General features: G+C 40.2%; 2 protein-coding genes across 3 annotated transcripts in view; one reads left to right on the forward strand and one right to left on the reverse strand.

The window, feature by feature from the left end:
* The window catches only part of LOC139373354 (F-box and leucine-rich repeat protein 6), a 26,480-nt gene extending 20,842 nt beyond the window's left edge, over positions 1 to 5,638 (reverse strand). Inside the window, exon 1 of the mRNA XM_071113787.1 lies at positions 5,452 to 5,638. The gene's annotated coding sequence lies outside the window, so the exon portion shown is untranslated. The remainder of the gene's footprint in view (positions 1 to 5,451) is intronic.
* LOC139373353 (solute carrier family 52 member 2) lies at positions 4,901 to 17,833 on the forward strand. Of its 2 annotated transcripts, XM_071113784.1 has the most exons (5): positions 4,976 to 5,068; positions 12,809 to 12,947; positions 13,160 to 14,015; positions 14,251 to 14,374; positions 15,025 to 17,833. In XM_071113784.1, the coding sequence occupies exons 2-5, from the start codon at positions 12,818 to 12,820 to the stop codon at positions 15,232 to 15,234; spliced, it is 1,320 nt and encodes a 439-aa protein (XP_070969885.1). In that variant the 5' UTR covers positions 4,976 to 5,068; positions 12,809 to 12,817; the 3' UTR covers positions 15,235 to 17,833. The 2 variants fall into 2 exon arrangements, with proteins under 2 accessions (XP_070969884.1, XP_070969885.1); XM_071113783.1 differs by lacking the exons at positions 12,809 to 12,947; positions 13,160 to 14,015; positions 14,251 to 14,374; positions 15,025 to 17,833 and adding exons at positions 5,468 to 5,570; positions 7,867 to 11,452 and having other exon boundaries at positions 4,901 to 5,068.
* The last annotated feature ends 1,359 nt before the right edge of the window (positions 17,834 to 19,192 follow it).

Consider the following 19,192-nt stretch of genomic DNA (forward strand, 5'->3'; position numbering starts at 1 on the left):
ATTTTAGCTTTTTAGTAAATAAATATTAAATTAAGATTGGTGTGGTACGAATTCATTAGTGGGACCCGGGTCCGTGCAGATGCAAGGGCAATACGACGTTCAGATTATGAGACTGATAGAGGCAACTGGTTAATTAGCGGCTGTTGTAAAATCGATATTCTTATATTCTTTGAGTTAATTTGGGAAATAGAAACTCAATAAAAACGAGTTTTCCCATGGTGCCCCAGGTTAATGAGTTAATAATTGCTTGATTCAGTTAATCACATAATTAAAAACTTGTAATCATTCGATGAGCAACAGTCGTCACATTAACCAATACAACATCACGACAGTATGACCTCTTATACACTATATTAGGCCCAGCCTTTGGAACTTTGGTTTTCCTAGATATGGCTACTATATTGTGATCACTGCATCCGATGGATTTGGATACTGCTTTAAAGCAGATTTCTTCAGCATTAGTAATGGATGTGATCAATACATGTTGATGATTTCATTCCTGTGCTGTTTGTAAATACCCTGGTAGGTTGACTGATTACCTGAAACAGGTTGCAGGCACTGGTTAGTTTGAAGCTTTTTTTTATTTAACCTTTATTTAACTAGGCAAGTCAGTTAAGAACAAATTCTTATTTACAATGAAGGCCTACGCCGGGCAAAACCCTAACCCGGACGACGCTGGGCCAATTGCGCGCCGCCCTATGGAACTCCTAATCACGGCAGGTTGTGATACAGCCTGGAACCCAAACCAGGGTCTATAGTGACGCCTCTAGCACTGAGATGCAGTGCCTTAGACCGCTGCACCACACGGTGGGCCGCTTGATGAAAGCCAGTAAATATTTAGGTCACCCATTGCAGCTTCCCACAAGAATGGGCAGATGAACCTGTAGCCATATTACTTCAACAGCATTTAACATGAGATACTATCCTAAGCTTTACAGGAATGTTGCTCTGAATATAGACAACACCGCCCCCATTGGCATTGATGTATTTTCTGTAGATGTTATAACCATGTATTGCTACCATGGATTTTAGAGATAGTCAGAATATGAATGTCATTTGTTACTAGCAAGCTATCGATTTCATGAACCTTGTTTCTTAGGCTACATACGTTAACGTAGGCTATTTTTTAGCACAATTCAAATACACAGTCCACGAATGTACCGTTATTGTAAAACATGATGACTTGTGTTTAGTAAAAAGCACTGATTAAAGGTCTAGTAGGTGGCTATTGCCTTACCAATGTATTAAAAGCCAATCTAATGACTTGTTAGGATATATTGCAAGTAGCCTAGTGTCTAAATGTTCCCCAGAATCCCCATTCCCCGATTAGCCTACTATAGAAGGTATGAACATACAATATACCACCAAAATATTAGGCCTAACTGGCAGTAGTAATCTACATGATCTGTGTCAGTGTGCATGAGTGTGTCACCCAGAATAGTTTTTGCTCTATAAGCCAATATGTACTCCATATACAGTGATTCGCGTTGTGGCCATTTATTTGACCGTGGAACATTTTACAACCCACATTTAATACAAATGTCACTTAAATATGAAAAAATATATAATGAATATATTTGTAATATATCAGGAATAAATACAGGTTATTGACACGTTTCTACTATTACGTGGGGGTCTTTTATTAAGAAAATGTATGAAATTTGGTGCTTATTTTGTGTTTCTGAGGAGACAGTGCTTCAGTTTGTGCTGATTGTACGGAGATTGTGATAGCCAGTTAAATGGTGTCCCTTGGGAAGGCAAGAACAAGATGTTTGTCAGGAGAAGTGCAGTATTATCATAAGGAGATGAATACGAAGGAATAATGGAGGAAAAAAGAGAGGCAGAGGAGGTCTAAGAGGGTGAGCTTGAGTCGGATAAAAATGGCGGTAAAAAGGGACATGGTTTGTTAAAGAAGAATGGTAGAAAGTGTAAGCAGAGTGAGCTGAAGACTGGAGGAGAAATAGAAGTGAATGAGGGCGAAGTATTGGAGGTGGAAGGTATGGTGAAGTTGCACTGAGGGTTAGGATAAAGATGAGTCTAACAGTAGGAGTGAAGTTTTTGCGAAAAAGTGGACCCTTGCCTTTTGGCTGATCCATTTGTGGTTTCAGGTTGGGTGAAAACAGAATCAGGTACTGTGGAATCGGTGAGGGTAACCAGAAGTGGTCTTGTGATAACTGTTTGTGTTTCAGCTGGTCAGAGGGAGAAGGCACTCCGCGTTAAACTAATGGGGGCAAGAAATGAACATTGTTTTGCTCTCTAGAAAAGGGTGCCATTGAAAGGAGTGAATACTGGAGTAGCAGTAAATGTAAAAGTTGACCAACAAAGGGAAAGACTGTCCGTGTTTGTGACACTCGTCGTTTGGTGCGATGCAGACAGGGTGGCGTGAGTGGTGAAACAGAAGAGTAATTGTCTGTTCTTTTGAGTTTGATGTTGAGTCTTTGCTTGACAATGATGTTAGGATATATACAGTTGAAGTTGGAAGTTTACATACACCTTAGCCAAATACATTTAAACTCAGTTTTTCACAATTCCTGACATTTAATCCAAGTAAAAATCCCCTGTCTTGGGTCAGTTAGGATCACCACTTTATTTTAACAATGTGAAATGTCAGAATAATAGTAGAGAGACTGAGTTATTTAAGCTTTTATTTCTTTCATCACATTCCCAGTGGGTCAGAAGTTTACATACACTCAATTAGTATTTGGTAGCATGGCCTTTAAATTGTTTAACTTCGGTCAAATGCTTCAGGTAGCCTTCCACAAGTGTCCCACAATAAGTTGGGTGAATTTTGGCCCATTCCTCCTGACAGAGCTGGTGTAAATGAGTCAGGTTTGTAAGCCTCCTTGCTCGCACACGCTTTTTCAGTTCTGCCCACAAATGTTCTATCGAGGTCAGGGCTTTGTGATGGCCACTCCAATACCTTGACTTTGTTGTCCTTTAGCCATTTTGCCACAACTTTGGAAGTATGCTTGGGGGTCATTGTCCATTTGGAAGACCCATTTGCGACCAAGCTTTAAGATGTTTTGAGATGTTGCTTCAATATATACACATATTTTCCTCCCTCTTGATGCCATCTATTTTGTCAAGTGCACCAGTCCCTCCTGCAGCAAAGCACCCCCACAACATTATGCTGCCACCCCCGTGCTTCACGGTTGGGATGGTGTTCTTTGACTTGCAAGCCTCCCCCTTTTCCTTCAAACATAACAATGGTCATTATGGCCAAACAGTTCTATTTTCGTTTCATCAGACCAGAGGACATTTCTCCAAAAAGTACAATCTTTGTCCCCATGTGCAGTTGCAAACCGTAGTCTGAATTTTTTTATGGCGGTTTTGGAGCAGTTGCTTCTTCCTTGCTGAGTGGCCTTTCAGGTTATGTCGATATAGGACTCGTTTAACTGTGGATATAGATACTTTTGTACCCGTTTCCTCCAGCATCTTCACAAGGTCCTTTGCAGTTGTTCTGGGATTTATTTTCACTTTTCGCACCAAAGTACATTCATCTCTAGGAGACAGAACGCGTCTCCTTCCTGAGCGGTATGACGGCTGCGTGGTCCCATGGTGTTTATACTTGCGTACTATTGTTTGTACAGATGAACATGGTACCTTGTTTGGAAATTGCTCCCAAGGATGAACCAGACTTGTGGAGGTCTACAATTGTTTTTCTGAGGTCTTGGCTGATTTCTTTTGATTTTCTCATGTCAAGCAAAGAGGCACTGAGTTTGAAGGACATCCTTGAAATACATCCACAGGTACACCTCCAATTGACTCAAATTATGTCAATTAGCCTATCAGAATCTTCTAAAGCCATGACATCATTTTCTGGAATTTTCCAAGCTGTTTATAGGCACAGTCAACTTAGTGTATGTAAACTTCTGACCCACTGGAATTGTGATACAGTGAATTATAAGTGAAATAATCTGTCTGTAAACAATTGTTGGAAAATGTACTTGTGTCATGCACAAAGTAGATGTCCTAACCGACTTCCCAAAACTATAGTTTGTTAGCAACAAATTTGTGGAGTGGTTGAAAAACGAGTTTAATGACTCCAACTTAAGTGTATGTAAACTTCCGACTTTAACTGTAAGTTATCCTGTATGAGCTTTTGTGCCGATTACATTACGTTGTTGCAGGTGTAAAGCTTATGGGCATGTGGCAGCAGTGTGTAGGAGGGAGGTTCCTAGGTGTGAGAAGTGTGTCGAAGGGCATGAGACAAAGGAATGTGTAGCATTGGGGAAAGTAGTGGTACGTGTTAATTGTAGGGGTACCCATGGGGCTGGGGATCAGAAATGTGCGAGAGAGGCAGGTTGAGGTTTCCAGGGTTAGAGTAGTGCAGAAGTTGTCCTATGCTGAGGCAGTGAAGAAAGTATAGGAAGATAGGTCAAGGGGGATGGATCCTGAGAAGAGTGGTGTGAGTAGTAGATCTGTACCAGTACAGCGCGATAAACCAAAAAGTGATATGTGTCAGTATGATTGGATTTTTAACATTTATAGCGATGGTTATCAATTGTACTGCAGGGATGGAACGTAAATTGCAGGAAATTGAGGTTGTGGTGGCAGCTGCGGAGAGGTATTTGGGTGTGCTAGACTTGACATCAGAAGAGTTTCAGGGTGTTTTAAGTGGTGGTGTCCCATCCTTTCAGGTTGTTGGCCTGAGGTAGGACTAAATAGATTTAAATAGTGGGGTTATTTTTTTGTTGTGAGTATTGTTATGGTAGGGTATTTGTTTATTTTTCAAGCAAAGTATAAGGGAGTTTGATGTGGGACTTTACCTTACTATTTTCTTCTGTTTTGTATTTATAACTTGTTTGTATTCTTAACCTCCTGGTTATTAACAAATCGACTTGCAGTCTAGTAGGTGGCAGTAACGCAGCATATTGGATGCTGACCGCCGTTAAACCTCATCGAAGAAGACACTGCTTCACATACGCCATCATGCATAGGAAGGATATCCCTAGCTAACTCTGTGGAGGGGAAACACAGCAGCTGTTACTAGCATTGCGTCTGAAACTCATGGAAAAAAATTGACGAGTCTGCCGCCCAAGTATTAAAATTAAAAAGGAGATACGCGGTAAGCGGTTTTGTCCTAAAGTGTATGCTTGAAGTGCAGTGTCGATATTCCGAAAAATCTGTTCTCGTTCATATAAAATAATACAATCGCACATATCTTTCAAGGTAACGTTAGCTAGCTAACCGTTATCTGTATGTAGCCTAGCGCGTTAGCCAACTAGCTTTTTCCTTATTTTATATAAAGCTATTTTCATAGTTAACGATATAGTTACAGCTAAGTAGGTGAGCCCATGCTATTGCCCCTTTAGCGTGTAGCGCTAGCATTGTTTGGTAGCTAGTCAGTTAGCTTAGTCAACAGGCGTGTGTGTAGTTAGCTTATCTAGTAACCATGTTGCTCGTTTGACCGAGCTCATATTCACGACTACATAGAAAGGTGACAGTTACCTCGGTTTTCCTCCAGATGTTTGTATAGCTGCCTCCAAATCATTCTTGAGATATCATGGAGGAAGAACAGGACTTTACTCTGAGCGGTCCAAATGCTGCCAGTATTGATGCTGATCTGAGTGAGTATGGATTTATCTAGCTAAATACAAACTACATGTGCAATTGCGGCCTGCAATTCGGTGCATTACTGGATAAGCAGGAATCCCCCTTAGTACTTGTATTGGTCAATTTTTAAACTAGGACAGGCGGGGGCGCTCCAGGAAAGTAGGTGGCGTTAATGCACTATAAAGTTGAATGCCAGCCGCCTATAAACCCCGCAGAATAAGGGACGGGGGCGACATGCAGGAAAACCCCTAATTGCGGACTGCAGTTGCACAATATTGCAATAGTTTAATGTCCAATGTCATGATGCATATAGTTTATGTACTATTTTAAATTAATCAAATTATTATAGCTAATCCTCAAAGCAAGTGAAGTATTTTTTTACAAGTCTTATAGGCTCCAGTTAATAACTGATCACGTACTTAACTATATTAAGATGATAGTTCTCTCCAAAATCAAAATGTGTCAGCCTGTTTAAAACCTCAATAGTAGTCCATCAAGTTTGTAGCTCAAGCTGTTCTTCAAACAAATAGGAAAGGTTTGTGCTGGATCAACCACAGATGGAGTGGGACGTGGACTTCTCTTGACACGAGACCACCTTTGAGATCACTTATTGAATCTTCTGAACAGCATTCAAAACGGCACTGTTTGTTGTAGCCTATCCAGCACTGTGTCAAAGATAGCTAATGAGACCCTCTTCTGATTGGTGGTCGTGCTTTGTTTAACTGATAATTAGCTGTGAATGTGACGGCCAATTCTTCTTTGCTTAGTTTCCCTTGCTGATTTGAATGGGCTGCCAGGATTTTACCATCAAATTCATGAAAACACGGTTGTGTGTATCAGTGACTTGTTTCAGGAAACTAGGCGTATGTCATTAACAGAATCTGATTTTTGGCAGAAACGCCTTCTGGAACTTGTGAACTTTCATGTGCCTTAATAAGATACCTGTATTATTGTATTGTATTAAATTATGAGCCAAGTTGGTTTAGCCATGGAAAAAGACAACCTTCCCGCTAGCCATGATTGGCTGGACATGCTGAGAGATGAGTTCGGATGGTTCTGCCATGTAGCATGCTTCTGTCTATAGTCATGAAATGGTCAGTATGTGTACCTTTTTAATGCAGCTTTTTTGAAAGATATGTAGTAGAACTGAATAAGTGTTGCTCTTCACTTACTGGAGGACTGAGTTTTGAAATCATTGGAATTAGAGTATGATACTAAGGAGATGGAGAAAATTCTGGAGTTTGATTGCAAATATGAAGACTGAGTCGAAAAGAGAACACGCAGAAAGCTGTTGTATAAAACACGTCTCTGGATAACATCTTCAAACTAAGGGCAACCATGGCATCTGTGACAGAGGGTGAAGCGTCCATCCATGTAAAATAGTCTAGCTAGCAACAATATCAGATATTACATGTTTATAATTTTGTCATTCATTTTCATTTCAAGTTAGTGTAATGTTAGCTAGCTAGCTAATGTTAGCTGACTGGCTAGCTCAGAGCCATTTGCATTGCTAGTTATAGCCTAATGTTAGCTAGCTAACATTGAACCTGGTTGGTTAGCTACCTGCAGATTCATACAGGGTAATGTTATGAGTTGGGATTATGGTTCATTGTTTAGCTAGCTAGCTACATGTCTAAACAAAATACTTCACTATGCAAGTAACTATTTCAATAGCATGTTGATGTCACTGTGACAACTGTTGATAGACGTAGCTGGTAAATTCGCTCTGGCTATCTACTCAGATTTCAGAGCACTCTTGTCTGATTGTGCCAGAACGCAGAATAACTGACGAACGCTCAACACCCGCTCAAATATGAAATATATTTTGATTTATTTTACTACATGATTCCATGAGTTAGTTAATAGTTTTGATGTCTTCACTATTATTCTACAATGTAGAAAATAGTAAAAAAATAAAGAAAAAACGTTGAATGAGTAGGTGTTCTAAAACTTTTGACCGGTAGTGTATATAATGTGTTTGTGGATGAATGTACTTCTACCAGATGCCTTTTTATGAAGCTTTTGTGCATTTAGGCCACTGCGCTACGTTTTTGCTAATTTAAAGATCCATTCAAAAAAAGTACTAAAGTTGAACAATTACAAGTCTGAGGGGGAAGTCACTACTTCCTGGTTACTTTCAGTGTATTCTCATGAAGTTCAGCTTTGCAGAACACTGATAAATGCAGGCCAAATCGCCCACCCCTATGTCTTACGATCTTTGATTTTGGAGTGAACCACCACTTTAAAGAACTATCTTTTAGAATCTGTATGTTATTACTTTCTGTTCTAATATAAATCAATTTCTTTCAGGGGATGACAACTTCGATACGCTTGCTGCAGACTACTTTGGATCTCAGACTGGGGAAACATTGAATCTAAATGAAAAACCATGTAAAAACAGACTTCTGATCCAAGTGGGACTTCTGAGAGAAGACAACCAACTCTCCTGGGGGGCAGTGGTAGACTGGCTTCAAAAGATTTTCCCAATGTATCAGTCTGCAGATTTCCGTTGTCTGATTGAAAGAGGCATTGCAACAACTTTAAGTTTGAGTGGAGATGCAAGACAAGCCTTCCTTGAGTCAAATGTTAACTTTGAATTTGTTGGCCCAATATGTGACAGCATTGGAGTTGGTAGAGCTGATCTTTTGGAAATTACAGATTTTTCTGAGCAAGCAGAGTCTATTGAGGTCACAAATGGTTTAATACTTGAGTTGAGTAACTTTGTCATCAGGGAGAAAATTGACCCCATTGTCTTGGTGTCTTGGTTACGTCAATTTGACCCAGAGTTCTGTAGTGATGGTAACATCCAGAAAGCTAGCAAAATCCTTCAGGCAAAGCTAAAAAAATTCAGACTACATTACCGCAATTACCAAACAACCAGACATAGAAGAAATGCTCAGATGGAAACCTTCCTTCAAAGTCCATTTGAACTTGTTAAAGACCCAACTGACGGAAAGAAATCAGGCAAAAGAGGAAGAAAGAAAAGAGGCTTTTTGTCACAACTTGATACGCCAGTGGTGAAAGTCTTCAAAGAAGAAAATGAGACTTTTGCCATAACACCAAACGAAGAGAGTGTATGGGAACCTTACTCTCAGGTGAAAGTGAAAGAAGAATACGAGTCTCCAAATGAAGAAAGTCCTCATGCAATGAACCAAAACTCGCTCAATTTGATAGAGAATCCTGATGCAAGCAAAGGAGAAGCCCTCACACTGCTTGACATCGCTATGCTCTCTGTCCAAAAACTGTCAAGTGTGTATGGTGGAAAAACTGATGCTTCCAAACAAGTTTCCCTTGATCTTCTCAAAAACCAGTACACACTAACATGTAAAGAAAATGTAGCAATGAAATTCTTTGAAGAGAAAGTTGCGTCTCTTAAAGATCAACATTCCATGGCATCACCCTTGCATTTTCTACACTACAATGCCCATTTTCTTGTTGACATTCATGACGCAATTGAACAGCAGATGATGAGCTTCGAAAATGAGATCATGCAGTCTACTGGAGAAAAACTAGGCCGTGACAGGAACCCAAAATTCCGAAGATTTGTGAACTTTTCTGAAAGTTCTACATCACGCTACATCCACATGGCCTGTGATGTCTTGAGTCCTCGTGCTGCATCAAAGCAAAACTACAGAAAACACTGGATAGCTTTCTGTGAAGAGAAGAACAATCCCTCCAAACTAACAGTCAACCGCTCAAACCGATTTAATAACTACTTTGAGGCAGCAGCGGGTCTCATTCACCATCATGGTGAGATTGCCCTTTTCTTTTCCGACCTGCTCTTACTGAACAACGATGAATGCCCCAATGTCATTCTGGAGAGTGTTACTGATGATGCCAATGATGACGTCATACAGTCACTTGTATGCGTTCTCGCCATTGTTTACTGCAAAATCCTGGGGCCTTACTGGCAACTTCTGAAGAGCGGAGGAGAGTACTCACTTTTTAGCCAGTATATACTCTGCCTCTACCAAAAACTGCTTGAGTGGGCTAAGGATGCCTCAGCCCTCCTTGAGCCAGATACCATTGCAAATGTGTTTCTCCAGTTGCCTCTGCAAGAGAAGACCTTTGATGGGGTTTTTTCATACTTCACAACTGGCACGGGACACATCCATGTTGACCTAATAAGGGTCTGTCTGCAGAAGATGGTGAAAGTAATCGCGGCTGTCACTGAGGTCAATCTGAGTGATTTTTTGCCTGGAGGCGCACATTGTCACAACCCCCCTCTGGAAATTTCCACACAGCTGACAACTTGCACATTTTGCGTCTTGATGGCCGAATACCCCTTTGGTCATGCCTACCCATACAAAAGGAAGAGGCCAGATCGACTTATGAACCTTGCATCAAGTACATACGAAGAACCAGAGGGCCACTCTATTCCATCTGAAAGTGGTTCTCCTGCTGGTGCAACAAATGCAGAGAGGGCAACATCCGACACTGTTCCAAGAGAAGAGTACTCTCCTCCTTCCAAGAAAAAGTATCTTGACCAAAGCAAGACCCAGAAGAGGCCAGTAGGACGTCCGAGAAAATATCCTGGTTCATTGACAAGGGACCAGCAAGACGAAACAAACAGAAACACGGTCATTGCTGCTGTTGCAAAAAACGGAGGACCTTGCACCTGTGAGCAAGATGTAGACAGGCTATTGGCCCGATTAGATGGGACAAGCCATGCTCAAAAGCGCGAAGCAATCCGCTGTGAGATCACTTACCAAAAACTGGTCCTGGACTCCAGAGACGCAAGCTTGAATCATATTGGTTTTTCACTCGCAGACATGATCTCTAAGCTGAAAAGTGTGTTGCCTGGCGACGTGTGTAGTTTGGATGATGTCTCAGCCTCTGTACAAGAGAATGAGCATGCCAATGAGGACAATGAACAACAGAGCGAGCATGACACTGTCACTTTAACCCCTGCTGATGCTCAATCTGGACAGAATGTTGACTATGAAGGCAACAAAGGGATTTTGGGAAAGGGTCAAAGAAGTATTGACTTGGGTGGAAACAAAAACATTGTTTCCTACCAGAGCTACAGAGGTAACTTTGATGAATTTCAATAGATATTGTAGGAAGTTAGCATCAAAACTGACACATGCGTAACTATGGGGAAAAGCAGATGGTTTTCTTAGACTGTTGATAACATGTAAACTATATTTTGTCTCTTATGTTTATTGAAAACAAAGACTCCCAGTGAGCACTTGTCTCTCAAATACATTAGTTAGAGTTTTTGGTTCGCCTGCTAGGTAGAACATTTTAGCCATATTAGCATATATTAGACATCAGTCAAAACACCTCAAAACAAGGCATGGTATGGTATCAAGAATGAGATCAAACGAGCTTACAATTCACCACATGAGTTTCTTGTCATTGTTGCTAGCTATCTGGCCATCCAGAACCATAACACACAGCCTAGCTTCGCCCGAATCTCGTTCGTTGAGGCCAGCTTGATATGTCCCCAATATTGGAGCAGAAGCAAGTAAAGCAACTTCCCTGAGTTTGACAGAGCTTATTGATAGCTGATGACTGTCATTGCTCTTTGTAAATGGTACATGACCAATACGTCACCCACACCAATTGTATTGGTTGGTCCTATATGCCCTTTGCCATTTTAGGCAGGGACGTTTTTTTTTGTGGGAAATGTGTGTTCAAGACAATTTTATGATGGTAAAAACATATGTTTGATGTTTAATCTGAACAGACATTATCACGTGTGTTGCAACTCCTGTAAGTGACATGTTTTCTATTTCCCCCCCTCAATTTATTTTTATAAATCATCAATAATTCTGTTTGGATTCTAATCAAATGTGATGTGAAATTGTTTTTGTATGATTTCACCTAGATGTATATTTTGTACCTGGAAAGAGAGGATGGAATGCAATATAATAAAGTTTTGTATACTTTCCCTTTTGTCACAGTGTTAATTGATATACATGCACATACGGTCAGGTCCATTATTATTGGCACCCTTGATAAAGATGAGCAAAAACATATTACATTTGTTCTGTCTACCACACTATAACTTAATAGAATAGTTAACTCACACACACTACCAAGCTTATCTTGTTTGTGGTGCTGGGAGTTACTGCCCCAAAAATCAACATTGTGGAAGAAAAAAAATATATCAGGCCACAATTTCCAGGGGTAAGGTTTGACGGTTTTACACTGAGATGCCATTTATCTTTTATGCAACCTATATTGGACTATTTAAAAGTATTGAATGAACATTTAAACATTCTTTAGAGGGTGCACAGTGGGTGTCTGTATTCAATTTGTTTTCCTCTTTATGTCACACTGGGTAATCTGCTGTTTAGATATGAACAAAGCACAACCTGCCACTGTTTTGGAAAAATGCTGAGGGATGGGGCTGGAGTAATGTAACCACAATCAAATTCATAGTGCGCTGTGGATACAGACTGACCACGCATGAGATCAAAATGATAGTTTTAGTCATGTTTAAAATTATATTGTTTACAAACGGAGTAAAACAAGCTTATTGTGGGTTCTGATGGGGTAGGACAGTTGAACTAAGGTCATGAGGCATTATTAGGTAAAATTATTCAAGAATCAATGGCTATCATTCATTTAACTCACATCGATGCACCAAACGCAGATTGCCACTTTTACTGAATCAACTCTCAGTTCTGAATATTATTATAGGGATCACTGGACATTCTGAAGGGTTTGTTTATGTGGTTATATAGCCCAGTAGGTCAATGAGTTCATTATTATGAAATTATTTATTTGTTAGACGGTGTATTGGGAAGGTGAAGGGAATGCAGTTGTAGTCAATTATGTCAGTGCATTTATGTAGACCGTACTACAATACAATTGCATTTATAAATGATCGATCAGATCTTGTTGAGTAACTCTAATAAGTATCAGTGCACTCGATATTCACACCAGCACACTAAATCGAAGCACCGAGCGGGTGGACCAGTGTTCACTCTGCCTAGGGAAATGTGCCGCACTTCTCCGGTGCCATGCGCGTTGAACTAAATCGCATGCACTGTATTTAGCCTCTGAAGTGCAGGAATGCCCGCCTTCACAATCCCTAGAAGCTCTCTGAATGGCTACATGGTAAGGGGAGGAGAATCTACTCTTCACATAACACGCCACAAATCATAGGCTGCGGACGCATTTACTCAACTCGAACATCCTTCTGGCTGACATTTTAATAAGAAAGGGCACGTGCCCATAAGACATCGGCCCCACTTTTCAAACGATACATAACGTACATTTTGTCTGTCTTCTTCGTCAGAGAGGCTAAATGGCGGGTACTTGGTGGAACAGTGCCGCTTTTACTCACGTCCTTGTGGCTCTTTTCGGTATGGGTTCCTGGATTTCCGTAAACTGTCTCTGGGTTGAGCTACCCGTGGTTGTCAGAGTTCTGCCTGAAGGTCAGTATCTGATTACAAACATGTTTTCTTTTTTGATATTCTTTCGTTGTCATACCTTCTTCGTTTATACCATTCTATAAGAAATACTGTTTTGTCCTTTCACAGTATTACTATTGAGTACAGGCACTGTTGCATGAAGTCTAGGCTAAAAGACAGTAGCTTAATCCGGCAGTGTATTCTGATTGACACTGACCATTGTTTTATATATGCAGGGTGGAGCCTGCCAGTCTATCTGTCAGTACTGATAGCCTTTGGGAATATAGGTCCGATTGCTGTGACCATAATGCATCACTGTGCCCCAGGACAGTTAAACGAGCGCCTGGTCATCCACAGTATCCAGGTTCTAGCAGTGGTGGCATCAATCTTCCTAGCCATCTTTTGGTCACAGGTGGCCACTGTGGCAGGGGAAGTGAGATCCGTACCATATCTGCTGCTCACGTTCGTTTTGGCTCTGGTTTGCTGTACATCCAATGTCACCTTCTTGCCCTTCATGTTCCGCTACCCCCCTCAATACATCCGCACATTCTTTGTTGGCCAGGGGCTCAGTGCCCTGTTCCCATGTGTTGTGGCTTTGGGGCAGGGTGTGGGGAAATTGGAGTGCAAATTGAACAATGGCACGGTACAGGCACACTACCTGGATGAGAACTTCCCTGCCCAGGACTTCTTTTGGTTCCTGTTTGTAATGCTGACAATCTCAGCCCTCTGCTTCATGGCGTTGACGCGTAGAAAAATAACAGAGCCAGCATCACAGGAGACCCCAGAGCCTGAAGTGGTGACGACAAAGGAAAATGGGGAGGAGACCCACCCGCTCCAGAATGGAGGAACACTGTTGTCTGAGGACCAGGTGGAGTTGGAGAAAGCATCCCCGGTCCAAACCTTCTGGACGCCCCGCAACATCTACCTGCTGGTGCTACTAGGTGTGTCCAACGCCCTGACCAACGGAGTCCTTCCCTCTGTCCAGAGCTTCTCCTGTCTGCCCTACGGCACCATGACCTATCACCTCTCTGTGGTCCTTGGCAACATTGCAAACCCACTGGCCTGCTTTGTGGCCATGTTTGTCCTTTGCAGGTGAGTGGATATGACTGAGTTCGACTGCATGATTAGTGTGTAGGCCTATACCACAGTTGTGTGTTGCACCCTCATGTACAGTAATTGATTGATAGAAATATATTGATGTATGAATATTATAATGTAAGTATGGACAGACACTAGGCCTAGATATGGTTTGGAATAATTGTACATGGTTTATTAATGTTGAGTCAGGAGATCTTACTTGTGGGTGTGTTTTCCCCCTCTGTTGCAGGTCATCTGTGGGTCTTGGTTTCATGTCTGTAGCAGGGGGGGTCTTTGCAGCCTACCTCATGGCTCTGGCAGTGCTCAGCCCCTGTCCTCCTCTCTTGGGGAGCCCTGCTGGTGTATCCTTGGTGGTAAGTCATTTCAACCATCATCTATTAACTACTAGGCCCGTCAGTGCTATCATTGTGGACCTTGTTCCCTACAACATTGATTGAGGCTACTATTAATAATGAAATCACTTTTTGTCTTGAAGTGCATTCACTTCCTGGGTTGCCAATGTTTTGTGTAGTGTGTAATGAGGAAATTTTAAGATCGATTTAGATTAGGTGTAATCCAGAACTGAGTTCCAATACATGTGTATTAACTATTTGTCATTTAAATACTTATGTTCTGTGTATTTGAGTGCTTTCAAATAATGTGTTGCCAAATCAACTACTTTTATTTGAACAATTTTAAAGTATTTTTAAAATTTAATTCTCTATAAATAACCTGTTATTTGAAACTATTTTCAAATAATTGTTTATTATTATTTTAATATTTGCATTTGAAAATACATGCCAATACTTTCCAAGTGTATTTGTAAATGCATACCAAAATACATTCCAATATTTATATTTTCAAAGAACAAAAATCCAAATGCTTACTTTAAAATGTATATGAAAGTAATTAAAATAATGAAAATAACACCCAGGTCTGGTGTGATCAACACAATGTTTAGCAGATTTAAGAGTATCTGTATCCCGAACGATTTCCACGCGGACACTTCTCTGTTTCTACACAGGTGGTGTCCTGGATCATCTTCACTGGTCTCTTCTCTTACCTGAAGGTAGTTATAGGGACGCTGCTCCACGAGGCTGGCCATGCTGCTCTGCTGTGGTGCGGTGTCTTCATCCAGGCTGGCTCACTGATAGGAGCCCTCTCCATGTTCCCCCTGGTCAGCATTTACCACATATTTGCAAGGTCTGAGGACTGTGTGGACAACTGCAGTTAGTTAGGCACCAGGAACCACAGCTGGGTGATCTCGTCAGGGATGGAAGATGGAACACCCTTTCCAGGCCCAGAAGGGTTGATGGGGGGGTTCTGTAAGGGCTGAGGAAAGGCATTCCAGGGGTAATGGGAGCATTGAGTTGCTGTGTCCTGGTTAAGGGGATGTAAGTGCCTGTGATGCAGTGCCGCAGGGGATTTTTAAAATGATTGATCTAGTTTCTTGGTTTGCTGAAGGAGCTGCTATTACCGGTATGTTTTTCCACTAAATCATGTGACAAGACTTGTTTAATCAGGGACTGAAATAATAACACAAATTCATCCAGTTTGGCTGTCCCCAGGCCTTAGGAGTAAGAAACAAACACATTAATGGCCAGTTTCAGACAGAAGCCCAGTCCTCGACTAAAAAGCATGCTCAACGGAGAATCTCCAGAGAATGCAGAGAGTCCTGGACAGGGCTTAATCTTTGACTTGGAAAGTGGCCCTATGAAACTCAAAAAACATGTTTCCATCCACAGCTTTCATGTGATTTTAAAGTCATATCATTTAAAACAAAAATCATGACAGCTGTGATGGAAACAGGACAGGTCGGTACAATTTTATAAATGCTGACCGATCATTTCCTAGTTCGACAAGGTGGGATCTTTGTGTCTAAAATTAATAATGCGAGAAATGGCAAATATTGACAATCATCATATCGAAGTCAACTTGTGATGGAATGGTGTGTGGTCCTCCCACTACATCTTGGAGAAACCGTGCAGTTCATTAGGCTACAAATGATAAATTAGGCTATAAATGATGAACTTCACAGGATGGTGAAAGTGCAAGGTGATCTTGATACTTTATCTTATTCTGGTGACATGATGATCGATGCTTGAATGTTGTTTGACAAATTAACAGATTCTCGCTCTTATTCATAATCATCTCATGTGGACTAGCCTACCCGCACAGCCTGTCCGCACTGTATCTGCCGAATGTTGGTACGTACAAAGACCAGAGTAGGCACATTTGCTATTTAACGCAACAGTTTTTGTGACGACTATCAGAGAGTTTAGAGCATTTGAAAATACGATGGAAACCCATTGTACTTTAGGTTTTTATTTGTTACATGAAAACGTACATTTTGTGTGCGCACCTCCTTTTTTATCAACAAGTCCGTTTGGTGGAAACATACCACTGGTGGAATTATTTAGTATTTTTTAAATGCAGGTTTTTTAATATTTGGATGGAAACCTAGCTATAGACAGGTTTTAATACTACTGTTTCTCATGTACAAATACCTATCCAGAGCTAACCAACAATTAATGAATACAAGTAAATAATTTTATCCGTGCCATTGACGGATTTAAAATGTAACTGGAAGCTATTCACTTTCAGCCATAGACTGAAATGTTTAATTTTAGTCCTCTACTTGTACTTTTTTTTAATACAAATGCTGTCCACTTTTTCCCACATTGCTAAAATCAAGGGCAGCCATTTAATGAATTGACATTCAAGTTTTGATTTACTATTGGAGCAGTTGAATATAACTTGTTATACACAATTTTGTTCTGAGTGCTGTAGTAAAAATATGATTTGGTTTTGCTGCTGAGTGGGGTTGTTCTTATGCACTGTTGTGTAGCCAATCGTTATTACGGCTCTAGTACAGGAGTGTTTTAATCCAGGCCTGGAGGTCCAGAGTACTGCTGTTTGTCTGTTCTACCTCATAATCACCTGCACTCACCTGGTGTCCCAGGTCTAAATCAGTCCTTGATTAGGTGGGAAGAATGGAAATCAACTGGCTTTGAGGTCCAGGTTTTTTTGAATTTGCCTGTTCTAGGAGATATTTACGTCTGTCACTTGGTATGTCAATGTCTGCCATGTCAGAATCATCATTCCAGAGAGATTATAGTTGAAGCTTATTTTGTGTTGCCCTGATAATTCTGAACAATTACTTGTTTATTTCCCTCCAGATTATTTGTCCATACACAATGGGATTGTTTCTTTCTACTAATGCCTTCGTCTCCTGTTTGCGTATTATCATCCATGTAATTTGGTGTTGAATCCTTTTTGATGACCATTTTTTAAAAATTATTAACCATTCCAAATGCAATGCCAAATGTTAGCCTTCCTTCAGATAACATTTAAATGTTATCTTGCTATCTAAAACATTTCGGTAATGTTGAAGCCTCTGTCTTTAGGCCAAAACACCAGTGCTAAGTCTGAAAATGTAAATGCGACCTAAGTTAGCCTACTAAACACATCATGACTGAGACACCAGGGGTTTTTGTGATTTCAGCTTCGGAAGGAATAAAGAAAATAATAAAAATCTGCTACGCCTTAGTACCTCCTACAGTGACTAATATTGGAAAACTTGCTGCTCAATGGAATTTATAGACTTTATGTTGACAATATAGAAATAGTATTGGTCCAACATGCCTTGACTCTTTAGTCATGTTTATATCGTCACTATCTGATGAAAACATGTTCAGGAAAAAAATACCTTATTTCCCATTAACGAGAATACAATTATGAGACATCAGGCTATTTTGAATACACTTTCTTGGCCCTAGTCTTGAAATGTACATCGAGGGAAGTTACTGCTTTCAATAATTGTATAATAAAAATAGTCAAAAACGGAGTTAAAGGTTTTTGTCAGATTGCGACAATATTTTACTATACATTTTCTATATGATCATTTTTGTTTGTTTTTTAATGTGAAATGAAAGGTGAACTAGTTTTTCAGGCACTGATTTTACATTTCTGTTTTTTTTTAAAATGTGGCCGTTTGTAATCTTTCTTTCCTGCCTTAGTCTAAGTCATGTTTTTTTGCCAATAAGCTTATTATCTTTAGATCGCTGTATTAACAATCCTTTTGACTGCCTTTCAGATCTGGTGACTCAAAATCAATTGACAGAAGTTTGGGATGTTTGGAAAACCAATTAAAAACAAAAAAATGTGTTCCTCAGAATGTGATGTTGAATCGCCACATAATGCAAGTCACCTACTCAGAAAAATGAATCAACCTCGATGATTCAATCTCAATTAAAACTTCCAACCAATAGCTAGCTACTTGTTTTGTAAGCTTTGACAATATGGCAAAGTAATTACTACTTGGCTCAAATGAATGTACGGGTGGAGGTAGCAGGTTTTCCGTTGCCTCCTGAGACTCATTATTACTCCTCACAGGAATTGCCTTCTATGGCCTAAAGTTACATTGTTATGGGTTAACAAAGCCCTAATGCTAAGCACAGTTCTCATCCTGTTGCTATGCATTATCAGGAAATGTTACAGAAGAGTTATGGGAATATATGAATGCATTTGACGTGCCTTTTTAACCAGGATGGTATTTTGGCCTACATTATCATTAATGATAATTGTTTGGGTCATTCGATATGTATAAATGTTTCCTATGGAATTTTGTTCAGCTCTCTTTTGTTATGTTCGGGACAGTTTTGCCTAGTCCTTAGTGTAATTTGGTCAACATTCCAGTAGATGTCGGTATGAAGAAAGCCAAACAGGGCTTTAACTAGCTTTATTGCTTTGGTTAATCTTTCACCTGTTACTGTGGTTATGGATTGCATTTCAAGATCATCACCAATTTAACTTTCTCTGTAAAGCAGTTTGTGAACCAAAGTGAAATGAGTGAAAAGTAATCAGGTATAACCTCAACAAAAGATCAAGAGATCAAACCATTTTTAAAACTCATTTGAAAATGTGCTCTGGAGAAATGGACGGAATTTGTGTATATCGGGAAAAACAAACATTCTAGGCCTTAGCTAGTTCTACTGTATTTCCAGCTTAGCTAGTTCCCTTGATCTCCTTAGGGAGAATTAGAGAAATGCTTAGATACAAGAATGTGTTGACTCAGCCATAAGTTGAAAAGAAACAATGAAAATCTTGGTGTTGGTGTAAACCATTACATATGTCTCAATGAAAAATGTCCTGAAATGTGCCTATTGAGGGAACTGTGGATAAAATATCAA

The sequence above is a fragment of the Oncorhynchus clarkii genome, chromosome 18, assembly GCF_045791955.1.
Source record: "Oncorhynchus clarkii lewisi isolate Uvic-CL-2024 chromosome 18, UVic_Ocla_1.0, whole genome shotgun sequence".
NCBI lineage: Eukaryota > Metazoa > Chordata > Actinopteri > Salmoniformes > Salmonidae > Oncorhynchus > Oncorhynchus clarkii.

Coding starts and splice junctions, on each gene's coding strand:
- LOC139373353 (XM_071113783.1), top strand. CDS start 5,507: ATGGAGGAAGAACAGGACTTTACTCTGAGCGGTCCAAATGCTGCCAGT. Junction 5,571..7,866: donor CAGTATTGATGCTGATCTGA/GTGAGTATGGAT, acceptor AATTTCTTTCAG/GGGATGACAACTTCGATACG.